The sequence below is a fragment of the Callionymus lyra genome, chromosome 4 (assembly GCF_982586985.1).
Source record: "Callionymus lyra chromosome 4, fCalLyr1.hap1.1, whole genome shotgun sequence".
Lineage (NCBI taxonomy): Eukaryota > Metazoa > Chordata > Actinopteri > Syngnathiformes > Callionymidae > Callionymus > Callionymus lyra.
Genome location: NC_141821.1, coordinates 25,447,834 through 25,460,691, shown reverse-complemented (window position 1 = coordinate 25,460,691; position 12,858 = coordinate 25,447,834). Strand labels below are relative to the sequence as shown.

At 38.4% G+C, this 12,858-nt stretch overlaps 2 protein-coding genes and 1 pseudogene across 2 annotated transcripts; 1 reads left to right on the top strand and 2 right to left on the bottom strand.

Moving 5' to 3' along the window:
* LOC148082271 (toll-like receptor 13) lies at positions 1 to 2,691 on the bottom strand (annotated as a pseudogene).
* Positions 2,692 to 2,813: 122 nt separating this feature from the next.
* Positions 2,814 to 3,568, top strand: LOC148082270 (C-C motif chemokine 20-like). Its single transcript, XM_087790200.1, has 3 exons — positions 2,814 to 2,895; positions 2,962 to 3,064; positions 3,490 to 3,568. The coding sequence occupies exons 1-3, from the start codon at positions 2,814 to 2,816 to the stop codon at positions 3,566 to 3,568; spliced, it is 264 nt and encodes an 87-aa protein (XP_087646326.1).
* A 1,438-nt stretch (positions 3,569 to 5,006) lies between these two features.
* LOC148082269 (uncharacterized) lies at positions 5,007 to 10,068 on the bottom strand. The gene is made up of 3 exons (XM_087789412.1): positions 7,693 to 10,068; positions 6,405 to 6,522; positions 5,007 to 6,203 (listed from the first exon to the last, which is right to left on the bottom strand). The coding sequence occupies exons 1-3, from the start codon at positions 9,968 to 9,970 to the stop codon at positions 5,954 to 5,956; spliced, it is 2,646 nt and encodes an 881-aa protein (XP_087645538.1). The 5' UTR covers positions 9,971 to 10,068; the 3' UTR covers positions 5,007 to 5,953.
* Positions 10,069 to 12,858: the final 2,790 nt, after the last annotated feature.

Genomic DNA, 12,858 nt, shown 5'->3' with positions numbered 1-12,858 from the left:
TTATGTGTCTTGTGTGCTCAGGATCTGTTTGTGAGGCTGCTCCTCAGCGAGGTTGTCTGTAGGCCTGGAGGGAGCCTGGAAAAGTTTCTCCCAGAAGAGTTCGGCTCCTTCTCTGGCCAGCACAGGTACGTCTTCTTCTTCAGCAGCTTCCTCATGGGATAGTAGGGGGACAGCTGATTGAAGGGGATCTCCTCGAGGAACACCAGGATCAGCACGTCCTTCCTCTCGTCAAACAGACGGAAGCTAGGAAAACAAATATGGACACATTTGAATGTTTAACAGTCAAATTACTTTACAAACATTTCAAGTGGAATAAATTGCAATATGTTATTTGTGATGATTCTTTATTATGTCATAATTACAATTGAGCTTTTCTCTTTCCTTCAGCTTGAGAGTCACATAATGTAATGTGTCTCTTCCCAAGAAAACAGGCTTACCTGGCAATCTGCAGCTCTCTGGAGCACCACTCACTCTCCAGGTATCTCCGGCTGATCACACAGATGGTCTTCCGGCTCGCGTAGATGGCGTCTGTGATGTTGTCAATGATAGTTGACGACCTGTGGATCCACAAGAAGGAAAGATCTTTCTTGTTTAAGTCATTGAAGTAGAGTCCACCAGAGGGCGCCCTAGTGTAGCGCAAGGAAAATCCACAACAATCTATTACAGATGAATGTGAACTATGATGACAAGCAGTAAGTAACCAACAGGATAACCACAATTAAGTTTCCTCCTCACATGCACAAGTACTTGAAGTCATTGTGTCAACTGTCAGTCACGGTCAGATTCGCACTATAGGTCCGGGTGCCGGTGTGCAATTCCCAAACACTCATGAGAGAATTTATTCAGTAACTTGCCAGTGCCAGAGAGTCAAACATTTCACTCCCCTCAATTCTTTCTTTTGAGTTTTTATTCTAATTCTACTGTAGCTCCTCTACTGCCATAGACTGCCCATGAGTACTACTGTTACTAACATGTCTGTTGCTATAGTAACTGCCTTTTCTGTTACTTCTGTTACTTCTGTTACTGATACTGCTCTTATTGTTACTATGTTTACTGTTTCTACTTCAATTATTACTATTGTTACTATTAGTGTTACTGTTGTCACTGTTACTGCTGTTACTATTTTCTATTTTTGCTATTTTTGCTAATATTACCTCAGTGTTACTACAGTTATTGTTACTATTGTTCCTCTTTCTGTTATTGTTTCTACTTATGTTTTGTTTTTGTTACCGTTTACATTGTTACCATTTTTAATGATACAATTACTGTTACTACTGTTACTTCTGTTTGTGCTACTATTGTCACTGTTATTACTGTTAATGTTTTATTGTTACTTCTTTTACTGTTGCTACTCTCACTCTCTAGTGTGAGTGTTTCTACTGTTACTGTTACAATTGTTTTCATTGACACTGTAACTATTTTTACTATTGCAAGTGTTACTACTGTTAATGTTGTGACTTTTACTAGTGATACTGTTGCTGCTGTTACTATTGTTAATGTCAGAACTGATACTTTTATTACAGTTGTTATTATTACTACAGATATTGTTCCTAGTGTTTTTAATACTGTTACTGTGGCTATTTTCTTTTGTTACTATTTATATTGTTGCTACTTTTATTGTTACTGCTGTTACGTTTGCTGCTAATACTAATACTATTGTTACTGTTACTATTGTAATGTTTCTACTTGTATTATTACTACTACTGCTACTGTTTGAATCTACTACCGTTAAACTGTAACTAACTAACTACTAATGTTACTGCAACCACTACTATTGTTAATGGTACTGCAACAAATACTGCTGTTTATGTTAGTACTTTTATTCTTACTACTGTCGTGTTTTCTTTTCATTAGTTTTGTATAGTTTCTTTCCTGAAATTGATCTTCTCTCCATATGCACCTGACTAAGGGCACAGAAGCTGATCAGCAACTGCAGTATATCTACCCTCAACTTCCAGAGCACAGTACCAGATCAAAGTATTTCATGTGTATGGTTCCCTGTTTTTTTCCCTTCTTTCCTCTTTCATTCCCTGGTTGGCGAAAGATTTGGCTTTTGGAAATATAGACATTCATGAGATATTGGCATCTTCGTTCATTGTCAAGATGATGAGATTGTGGACATTGAATGTTATTGCGTGAGACTTGTTTGTATTAAATTGTATTTCTATTGTACAGCACCTTTGAGATTTCTTCACTTGCACTTTTGTTTTGCTCCATACAAACCGTGACAACTTACATATTACTGCAACTGTTACAACTACTACTGTCACTGTGTTGCTGTTACTACTACTCTTACCAAGTACTAATAATATCAATAGTTACTAAAACTTTTTCTTTTCTTCCAGGTTCCACTCCTATTTTTTATTTACTATATCCAATTCTACCTCTTCTCAATCCTTGCAGTACTTTTTGTAGTTATATATAAAACCTTCAATAACTACAGTTAGCATTAGCACAAATATGTATCAATAGAGTTCTAATAGAGTGATCGCAGCTGAAGTATTCTCCGACTTCTCCCTAATATTTATGTTATGTATTTCTCATTGTCTTGTAGCAGGAACAAAAACATGTTTGAGCTCATTTTTAAAAGCATGTCCGCCTGTGTTGAGAGAGAGACAGTGAAGTTGGGAAGTTACATGTTCTTTTTCAGAACACTCTCCCTCATGACTGCTCCCAGCCTCACCTGCACATGTCATTTCACAATCACATTGAGGGAATTCCCCACACCTTCCTATTTAATCAGCCTGCGCGCTGTCGTCCGCATCACTCTTCCAACACACCTGAAGCTCAGCAACATCACTCCTCTGAGAAGTATGGCCGGTGACAAAGTGAGAGTCTTCTCGGCCGTCTGCTGCCTCCTCATCCTCAGCTCTCTCGTCCAGAGCACTGATGCAGGTTTGTTGCTCCTTTACGTCAACTATGAAGATCTCATCCAATGATGATTTGTTGAATATGTTGCAGCCAGCTGTTGTTTGAGCTACTTGAGGCGCTTGTGGTCCTGCAATCGGTTGCTAGGATACTCTATCCAGACCATCAACAAGTCCTGCGACATCGACGCTGTCATGTAAGTTCTGTCTTTAAAACTATACTATTACTGCTGCTACTACAACTACTACTGATGCTCTTACTACTATCACTACTACTGCCTCTACTATTACTGCTGGTACTACAACTACTACTGTATACTACAGTATACAATAAGACATAAAAACTTAATAATAACTTCAATAAAACTCAATGTTTTATTTTTAGATAGCACGATTATCCATAATAATCCATTATTACTATTAGTAATACTACTGCTACTACTATTACTACTTTTACTGTTACTACCTCAACTTCTTTAATTAATCAACAAACACTTACTGATGTCTCTCTTCCACTTCTACTACTTTGACTGTATCTTCTTCTAAAACTAATACTACTTCTACCACCTGTAGTAAAACTATACTGTACGATCATCTAATGTGTTTTTTTTTCTCCTTCTAGCTTCCACATTCCTGGAAGGTTTGTGTGTGCTGACCCATTATTGAAGTTGACCCAAAGACTGGTGAGGTGTCTGGAGTGAGTATTTACTTTTTCAACTCAGTGTCTGGTTGTTGAGATGCAATAATAAGTCATGTTGTGCTTGTTTTATTGCAGGCAGAGAAAAAAAAGACACGTTTCAAACTGAGTAATCTCCACTCTGTTTCTTCTTGTGAGGACCAATACCAAGTTTTCTGTTACTGTTTGTTCCTGGAGTCCACACTGATGAACTGCATCCACACACTTTACTCATTTTAATGTATATTATAATCCTGTATTCTGTTTCATAAACAGGCCAAGTTAGTATCTTAAGTACAAGATCAAGCAGTGACCTGCTGCATGTATATGTCTTTTTATAATGTTATTGACAATTTGTTTTTTGTAAATTAAAGTATTTCAAAGCTTTTATCATTCGTGTCATCTTCTGTCTTTGGTGCTCCACGATGTTATAGTCGTGGTTTTCCTGTGTGGACTGTGTGGTCATTCATCCCTCGGGCTATTAAATTGTACAATTCTGAGTTCAGGGGCAGGAGTGGAGTGAAAGTATCTGGATGTTCATGTTAGTCTTTGTATCTTTGTCTTTGTTGTTTTTCTTTCCTTGACCTATGTCCTTTGTCTTTGTCTTTAGACTTAGATTGTGTCATCTTGTTCTTCCTCTTTATGTTCTTCTTATTTTATTTTTTATGTATTATTTTTTATTGTTTATGAAAAATTGCTGGCTATTGGTAAAAAACAATTTCCCAAAGGAGACCTCCTGAGGGATCAATAAAGTTTTACCTTACCTTACTGGTGACATGTCCCCGGTATCCCTCTCGCACTAAACACTAAAAACACAGGAATACACTTTCAATATTAAGATATAAATATAAACTATTATTGATATTAATATGATATGTTGAATACATTGTTCCCACACATCAACTGGTTCGCTTCCAACTTGATGCACCTGTGGCCTTTCTGTGTGGAGTTATTTTTTCTCACTATAACTGCGTGGGTTTACTCAGGAAAATTTACTCAACAAAGTTTAAAAAAAATCAAACAAAGTTCAACTTCTCTTCTCCCTTACAGACCTGAGTGTCACCTTTCAATTATCTTGATGTTCATAATGATTCTGTGAACTTTCAAAAAGTGAAAAACTGCAGCAGATTGAAGGTATTTTACCTTGAGATGGGAGAGCACATGTGCTTTGAGCAGATGTTGTGTTACATTTTTATAATACTCCTGGACAACGGTGACAGTTCGTTGGGGAAACCTTGTAGACTGTGGGTTATTCTGCCAGGTACTTCAGGCTGTGACTACATACCTCAAAGTTGAAGCGCTAAATCCAATTAAATCCAATTGATATAAGTTTATTATTTAAGGACATACAGAACACAGATGCTTTGTGTTTTGTGTGCTCAGGATCTGTTTTTCATTAAAGAGAACTCAAAAACTCCTTCCTGTCAGTTCTGCACATTCGTTTGATCCAAGGAAGAGTAACATTTAGAACTAAAACAGTGGATTTATTAATAACAAAGAATGATTACAAAAGTAGGCCATACAAGACCTTAAATACAACAGTTAACAAAGAATGCAAATTATTCAGAAATACCAGAAGTTCGAGCGCTCGGTCCAGTCTCTGTCCGAAATCCTGGTTCACCCACCAGATCCTTCCAGAGAGTGGCTGAAAACCTCTTAGTATGTCCCTTCTTTTAAAGACCTCAGGACACGTGAAGTAAGTTGAGTATACAACGATCTTCCTCTCTCTTTGCGCTTGAAAGGTCTACTGACTCCTTTAAGAAACATCTTAAGACGTTTCTATTTGTTCAGGCTTTTCCTTGAATTTCTCGAACTCCTGTGTTGTTCTCAGTATTATCTTGATCTTTAAAGTATGTACTTTTTTGAGTATTGTTTTGATTGTTTAAGCGCTTTGTGACCCTGGTCTCGAAAAGCGCTATATAAATAAATATTACTTACTTACTTACTTACAATTACAACGTACGGGATGTTTTTCAAAATCTGACTCCATTATGAACAACAGATGTTGTATTCATACCTTGACCTAAACACTGACCTAAACAATGAATCTTCAGTCTTCCTTCACACTTCTTATCTCAAACCAGGTCTGTAGACCATCAATTCTGGGTCATGACATTTTAAGATCGTTCATGCTTCCTATCTCAACATGGAGAGGATGCCATCCTACTTCCAACACATATATCTTTCACAGTTTGGAACTATTGTCGCACAGAGGTCTCTGTCAATGCTATCAGAAACAAGTTGTTAAAAGATAAAATACAAGAATGTTTGAACTCTGAATAAAAGATAACATTATCAATGTAAACAATTGAGTACATAAAATGAGGATATATAATTTAACCCAGCAATGAGTACATATATATATGGATCAATCTGAGGATATATCTTCATCATCAAGTGATCTCCCAAGTCACACCGTTGGCAACTCCCTCACAGTGAGGTGCAGCTGCTCCTCAGTGAGGTTGTCTGTAGGCCTGGAGAGAGCCTGACGAAGTTTCTCCCAGAAGAGTTCGGCTCCTTCTCCGGCGTAAGGCCAGCTCAGGTACGTCTTCTTCTTCAGCAGCTTCCTCATGCGATAGTAGGGGGACAGCTGAGCGAAGGGGATCTCCTCGAGGAACACCAGGATCAGCACGTCCTTCCTCTCGTCGAACAGACGGAAGCTAGGAAAACATATGGACACCTTTGAATGTCAAATTACTTTACAAACATTTCAAGTGGAATCAATTTCAATATGCCATACGCCTTTTAGCTTTATTCTTTATTATGTCATAATTACAATTGAGCTTTTATCTTTCCTTCAGATTGAGGGCTGCTGAGAGTCACATAATGTAATGTGTCCCTTCCCAAGAAAACAGGCTTACCTGGCAATCTGCAGCTCTCTGGAGCACCACTCACTCTCCAGGTATCTCCGGCTGATCACACAGATGGTCTTCCGGCTCGCGTAGATGGCGTCTGTGATGTTGTCAATGATAGGTCGACCTGTGGATCCACAAGAAGGAAAGATCTTTCTTGTTTAAGTCATTGAAGTAGAGTCCACCAGAGGACGCCCTAGTGTAGCGCAAGGAAAATCCACAACACTCTATTTCAGATGAATGTGAACTATGATGAAGTAGTAAGTATAAGATTCCAGGGTTTAAGACTTAAGGTGTCATCTTATCTCCCACATCTGTGTGAGTCCAACTTGAGTCCAACAACCTGCTTCGGCACAGTTTGAAAAACTTCTATCAGAACTGGAGTGTTTTATTGCATATTTACTTGCAATAAAATGTGGGGACAAAAAGTAAAAACACATTTTTGTTTTTGTGAATTTGTTCGGTGTGATGAAAATTGTATTTATTTAATTTTGACCAGCAACGGATGCAAGTTCAATGATAATACAATCTGTCGAGATGAAAGTTTTTATCCGTAAACTTCCATAAGATCCAAGGATGAACATATCTTCTCTCAAATTTACCCAAAAAACATATCAATTTTTATAGTTTTAATTTAATCAGTCATAATTATATTCATTGTTGTAATGAAGTCTCAAAGTGAGCTCAAATAAAAAGTGACTCCATCACTAGTGAGTAAACACTAATCCTTAATCCAAAATACATGAGATTAAAACATGGTTGAGTCACTGGACGCAGTCATCACAGGGCAGAGGAAGTATCTCAAAAGGTTCTTGCAAAGTGTAAAGACATAGTTCCAGGAAAACCAAAACAGGACAAATATCACATATGCTGGCAGTTTCATATCAGATTGTTGTGGTTTCTGAAGTTATTTGTTTGACTGCTGACCCTTCAGAGTGAATAAGAATAAACATGTGCTGTGTTTAAATATTATGTTAGGTTTTATTACCATTTCTGTTTAAACCCAATGGTTTTTGAGAACATAGTGTCATCTGGTGGACTTTGTAACAAACGGTCCATTAGGTCATCACTACTTAACCTTCTCCAGTAGTGATGGGTTGATACTGCTCTACATTGTTTTCAATTACCTCACGTTGTTTTCTAGCAAACTGATTCAAGCTTTAATTATTATAGTTGTTTTTATAAGAGTGGCATCAAGTGGGCTCTAGAAATGATGAAGCTTCATCAACCCATCACTGTTATCCAGACCAACTATCGAACTTTACCTTTCTTGCAGACGTTATGAAAAAGTTCCTACCTGGCTGAAAGTCTCGATGGTGCAGACACAATTTCCAGCCTTGTTCTCCCTCCAGATTGGGCAGCACCTCCTGGAAAACCCACTCCTCATCATGGACATTGTAGGAGATGAAGGCATCATACTCCTCTGGTGCCTTTTTTTGCTTTTGTTTGTTCTTCTTGTCATAGAGGAACGCCAAGAAGATGTGGTAGGTGTAGGACAGTTGCCATCTCAGGAAGTGGTAGGTTAAGGATACCAGCAGAAATGAAAGGACGATGGATGTAGATATGGCATAGTAGATAAATTCTATATCTACGGTGCAAGATTGCACATCGAGGTCTAACAGTTTCTTGCCCTTTAGGTCGTCCGGGTAGTTGCACAGAAAAGTGTATGCGTTAGTGACTTGTGTTTGAGGATTCTCTTTCACCCATTGGAGAAACCATGCATTGTCGCAGACACACATGAAGCTGTTACCTTGCAAATCCAGGTATACCAGAGAAGGCAGAGATTGAATCACTTCTTGAGGAACAACAGAATACTGGTTATCCTTTCCTTGAAGAAATTCCAGCTTGGTGAGGTTTGCTTGTGTGAGAAAGTCAAGTGAGGAAAGTTTTATTCTCGTAATGTAAAGACTCTGTAGATTGCTGATTGGGGAAAAGAGTCTCGACGTGATGTTGTAGAGCTCGCTGGAACTGATGTCGAGCAACTGCAGCCTTGGCGTGTATTTGAATGTGTCAAGGTGAAGAGAGTTGATCAGACTGTTTTTTATGTACAAGGCCAACAGGTTTGTTAACCCTTCCAGAAAGTTACGGGGCAAGGTTCCTCTCCCACGGCCGCTTTGTGCTGGGATGGCCAGTGTCTCAAGGTGGGAAAGCCTCCAAAACGGCGGAATGCTGATTCTAGAATCATTTTTGTACTTGACATGGTTTTCTCTCAGATCTAATCTTCTTAAATTGATCAGGTCATTGAAGGCTCCACTGTTAAGATGGTTTTGGTCAATGACGTTACCTTGGAGTTGAATATCTGTGAGATTAGTGAGTCCAAAAAACGAGCCATTTTTGATGTCCTTTATCTGGTTTTGATGTAATGATAAATTTTGCAGTGTCCTCAATCCTACAAACGCTCTTGGTTTAATGCACAGTAGCTTATTGGAATCCAAACGCAACTGTCTTAATCTTGGGAATTTTTTTTGGAATGCTCCGTTTAGTCTTCCAATTTTGTTCGACTGCAGCTTCAACACCTGCAGTGAGTCTAACCCTCTGAAGGCACAGGTTGATAAATCAGGGACTGAATTCAGATACATGCTGAGAATTCTGAGTTTTGTCAGATTAACAAATTCATGGCAACCAAGTGAAGAAATGTTGTTATTGCTCAGATCCAATTCTGAAAGATTTGGTAGGTTCTGTACAGCCAGTGGAACGGATGGAATCCTGTTCTGGCTGAGGGTCAGTATCCTGAGGCTGTTCTTGATGGACTCAAACGAGTTTTCAAGAATATTTCGAATTCTGTTTTCCGCCAGATCTAACTCTGTGATGTTCGTACAAGATTTGAAAAGACTAGACGATATATAGGTCAGCTGGTTACGTTGGATTTGCAGTTTGGACAAGGTCGGGATCGAGCAGGAAATGTTAATAAACGCCGTCAGGTTGCCTTTCATCGCGTTCAGTCGGATGGTAACGAGTGACGACTTAAAACTCTCAAGCATTACTTGCATATCTTTGACCGACAAGAAAAGCCCACCGATGTCGAGAGTTGTGACGCGGCCAAGAAATGTCTCATTCCGCACGTCCCACTCCATTTTGTGCTTCTTCAGAGGCCCGCCAAGATTTAACCAGCTGAGATTTGGAAACACGTCTGCGGCGACTCTGAAGACTTTCAAAGAATTCTGAGACAAATCAAGATACTGGATATTTAAAGACCTGTTCGTCAGCTTCTCCGTGGTAAAAATGATTAGATTATTCTTCTTCATCACCAGATTCTGCAGATGTGGCAGGTGCTGAATAATCAGATGAACTTTGTCGACCTGCTGTAGCTGGTTATACGACAGGTCTAAAATTGTCAGGCTGGTCAGCGGCTTGAATGACAAATTTGAAACGGTTGTGATGCTGTTGCTAGTGAGTCGCAGCTCTTTAAGGTTGTGTAGCCCATTAAATATGTCTCCAAGCCGTCTGAGCTTGTTATTGTTCAGGTTCAACTTCTCCAGCGAGGTCAAGTCAGCGAACGAGCCACTTTCTATCTGTGATATTGAGTTTCGATTCATGTCTAACTGTATCAGCGCAGTGAGATTTTTAAAGTCCATGACTTGTATCTTTGACAGTTTGTTTAAAGAAATGTCATAACCGTCACGGTGGGGGGGATGTCTCGTGGCACCTCCGTCAGTCTTAAGGCTTTACAAATAACATTGTTTCTACTGATACGACACCTTTTCAGGGTAAATCCAACAACGGGACGAGTAAAAAGAAGCAGAAGGAAACTCAGTCCGATCAAAGTCCGAGTTCCTCTCACATTAAGTTTTAGTCCTGGGATCATCCTACGACAAGAGCATTGTGTTGGTGGTTTAGTCCATAATTCCATCTGAGAAAAAAAAAGGAGCTTATAAATCATTTAAAAGGCAAACTTCAACTGTATTTATCCACATCTTCACTAACGTCTTTTCTTTTATCTTTCAGAAGAAATGACATGACGAGCCAATGGAAATTTTTTTTTGGTGATGTTTCCTCTTATCTGCGAGGAAGTGAGAAAGGGTTTCGTCATAACTATCAAATGTAAGTCTTGTTTCTCTCTCAATACTCTTCTTGGCATTGGCATAAAAGAACGCAAAACCTTTTAAAAATTCAAAGTACAGTAAAGAACAGTAGAACAACAGCATGATGCACACTCTAAAACACAAGCAGAATCACCAGCAGGCTGGAAGACGTCTGAATTAGGCATCAGTCCACACTTAAGAGAGGTGTTACTTACTGTATGTCTGCCAGTAATTCAAATAAAATGTATATTTCAACCTCATGTCGCTTGTCATCGGTGACCAATCAGACCAAAAAAAATGGTTAAATACTTTCAGATATTCACAGAAAAAAAAACTTGCTTTATCAGAAGTGAAGACACATTTTAGAATGATTCCACCCACTGTTATGTCCACACAATTGCACAAGTAATATGAAGCTTTGATGTAATTTCCTTTCAATTCTTTAAAGTCAACTGCAACACAATGCAACCCATTTCAATCACAGCTCATGTCTCTGTTGAGGGGCAGTTGAATTCAGATTTATTTTTGAAGAAAACTCACCTCATTTCTTCTCTGTCCTGGTTTAAAGACTCTCTTGTTCCGTACTTTCTGGCTAGTGCCTTGCTCATCAGCTCTCGGTCTTGGCACACAATTTCTCTTTCATGGCACGGATTCTTTTTGACTCCTGCTCATCCAGTCAAACCAGTAAGTCAGATAATTGCTGATGGATGGTAAAAAACATTTCTCACAAACTCAGTATAAGAATGATCTACACGACATATATTTTTGAAACATCTGCTGTGAGATCCTCTACATCACCGTGTTCACGGACACTTCGCTGACCTTTGGCAAGGACAGAGGCCTTTGGATTTAAAGCAGTCATCTGAAACATGCTTTGTCTAAGGTTTCGCACTTATCTAAGTTCACTGCTTTAAAGTATACGGTAAGACAGTGCACTTACTTGCGCAGTGCTCAAATTTCGACCGCGCAATACTGTCTAAAATCAAATACTGTCGCTACACACTTACTCGACAGCTTCTTCTTCTACTACTTTTTAACGCTGATTACACTTGACTGCACATTTCTCCAATTGAAACAAGTTATTAAGTTGTGTTTCATTGTGTTATTATTGTTTCTGTGTCTTCTCGTGGTAAAAGTAGTGTTTTCTCGAGACATTTACGCCAGTATCTGCTCCGTGAAGACGTATCGTCAGCGACATAGCTTCATTTTCGCGCCATCTACGTCACTAAGATGGCAGCCGTTGAGGGTGGAAAGTACCACAGGTCGTTGTCATGGATAGCAGTCTGTGGCAACCCTCTCTTCCCTGACCAGGCTCGGCTTATCTACATCTACGTGCTTACGGACATGTCATAGATGTCGGAACGGCATCTGAAGTCCACGGTTATGGCAAAGTAGCTCTCTCTTTTAAGCCTGCTGGTTGAAAAGCATCATAGTAAAAGTGAAAATATGGTGATTTCATGTTGTGAAAAATCTCTTGGTGACATTGGTTACATTATTGTTAAATTGTAATTGACCTAGAAAAAAGTGATCCTACTCATAACCGTTATTGTCAATATCTATTGTAAACTATCATAAAGTTATCATAAGAATCTGCAAATCTTGCTTTATCTTCACTTGGTTACAACCAAATTTGATGACACAAGTCTCTTATACCACTATAGGAACCGAAGTTGACCAACACTGATTTTTTGTACACAAGCGGAATTATTGGTTCCTGTTTCTTTTCTGTATTACTGCAGTTATTATTATATTAGCTTACTGCTAACTAGAAACTGTATTACTAAAAGAAAATCACAATATACATAGTTTTTTCATAATTTCTCTATTTAATTTTGATTTATACAACATATATTGTACAGTATATAAATTGAAAACTGTGTTTATTTTATTTCAGTAGACAATTAGTGATGAAATGTTACATAAAGTATTTTCCTCATTTTCAAATCTTATCTACTTTGCTGTTTACTTATGTGAAAACCCAACTCTTCAGACCAACTCTCCAAGATGCATTTAGTCCCTCTTCATTACCTGTTTTTGAAGTTATTATTTTATAAAGTTCTACCCCTTCTGAAATCTTGGCGAATGAGAGGTTACGAGAGCAGAGTCTATATGACCTAATAATGGGCTATATTTTTAGATAGCCCAATAATCCATAATAATCCATTATTACTATTCGTAATATTTCCACTACTACTATTTTTACTTTTACTGTTACTACCTCAACTTCTTTGATCAATCAAAAACACTTACTGAAAACTCTCTTCCACTTCTACTACTTCAACTGTATCTTCTTCTAAAACTAATACTACTTCTACCACCTGTAGTAAAACTATTTTATAAGTTTTCCGCGTGTTAATAAATTGCTCAAATGATTTCAGTGACAGGTTTGTGTGCGCTGACCCATTATTGAAGTTGACCCAAAGACTGGTGAGGTGTCTGGA

What these genes read in the sequence shown, in the direction of transcription:
- LOC148082270 (XM_087790200.1), top strand. Translation starts at nt 2,814, where the DNA reads ATGGCCGGTGACAAAGTGAGAGTCTTCTCGGCCGTCTGCTGCCTCCTC. An exon ending in CGTCCAGAGCACTGATGCAG is followed by an intron (nt 2,896 to 2,961) that starts GTTTGTTGCTCC and finishes AATATGTTGCAG; the next exon opens with CCAGCTGTTGTTTGAGCTAC. An exon ending in TGCGACATCGACGCTGTCAT is followed by an intron (nt 3,065 to 3,489) that starts GTAAGTTCTGTC and finishes TTCTCCTTCTAG; the next exon opens with CTTCCACATTCCTGGAAGGT.
- LOC148082269 (XM_087789412.1), bottom strand. Translation starts at nt 9,970, where the DNA reads ATGGACTTTAAAAATCTCACTGCGCTGATACAGTTAGACATGAATCGA. An exon ending in CCATCGAGACTTTCAGCCAG is followed by an intron (nt 6,523 to 7,692) that starts GTAGGAACTTTT and finishes GTGGATCCACAG; the next exon opens with GTCGACCTATCATTGACAAC. An exon ending in AGAGAGCTGCAGATTGCCAG is followed by an intron (nt 6,204 to 6,404) that starts GTAAGCCTGTTT and finishes ATGTTTTCCTAG; the next exon opens with CTTCCGTCTGTTCGACGAGA.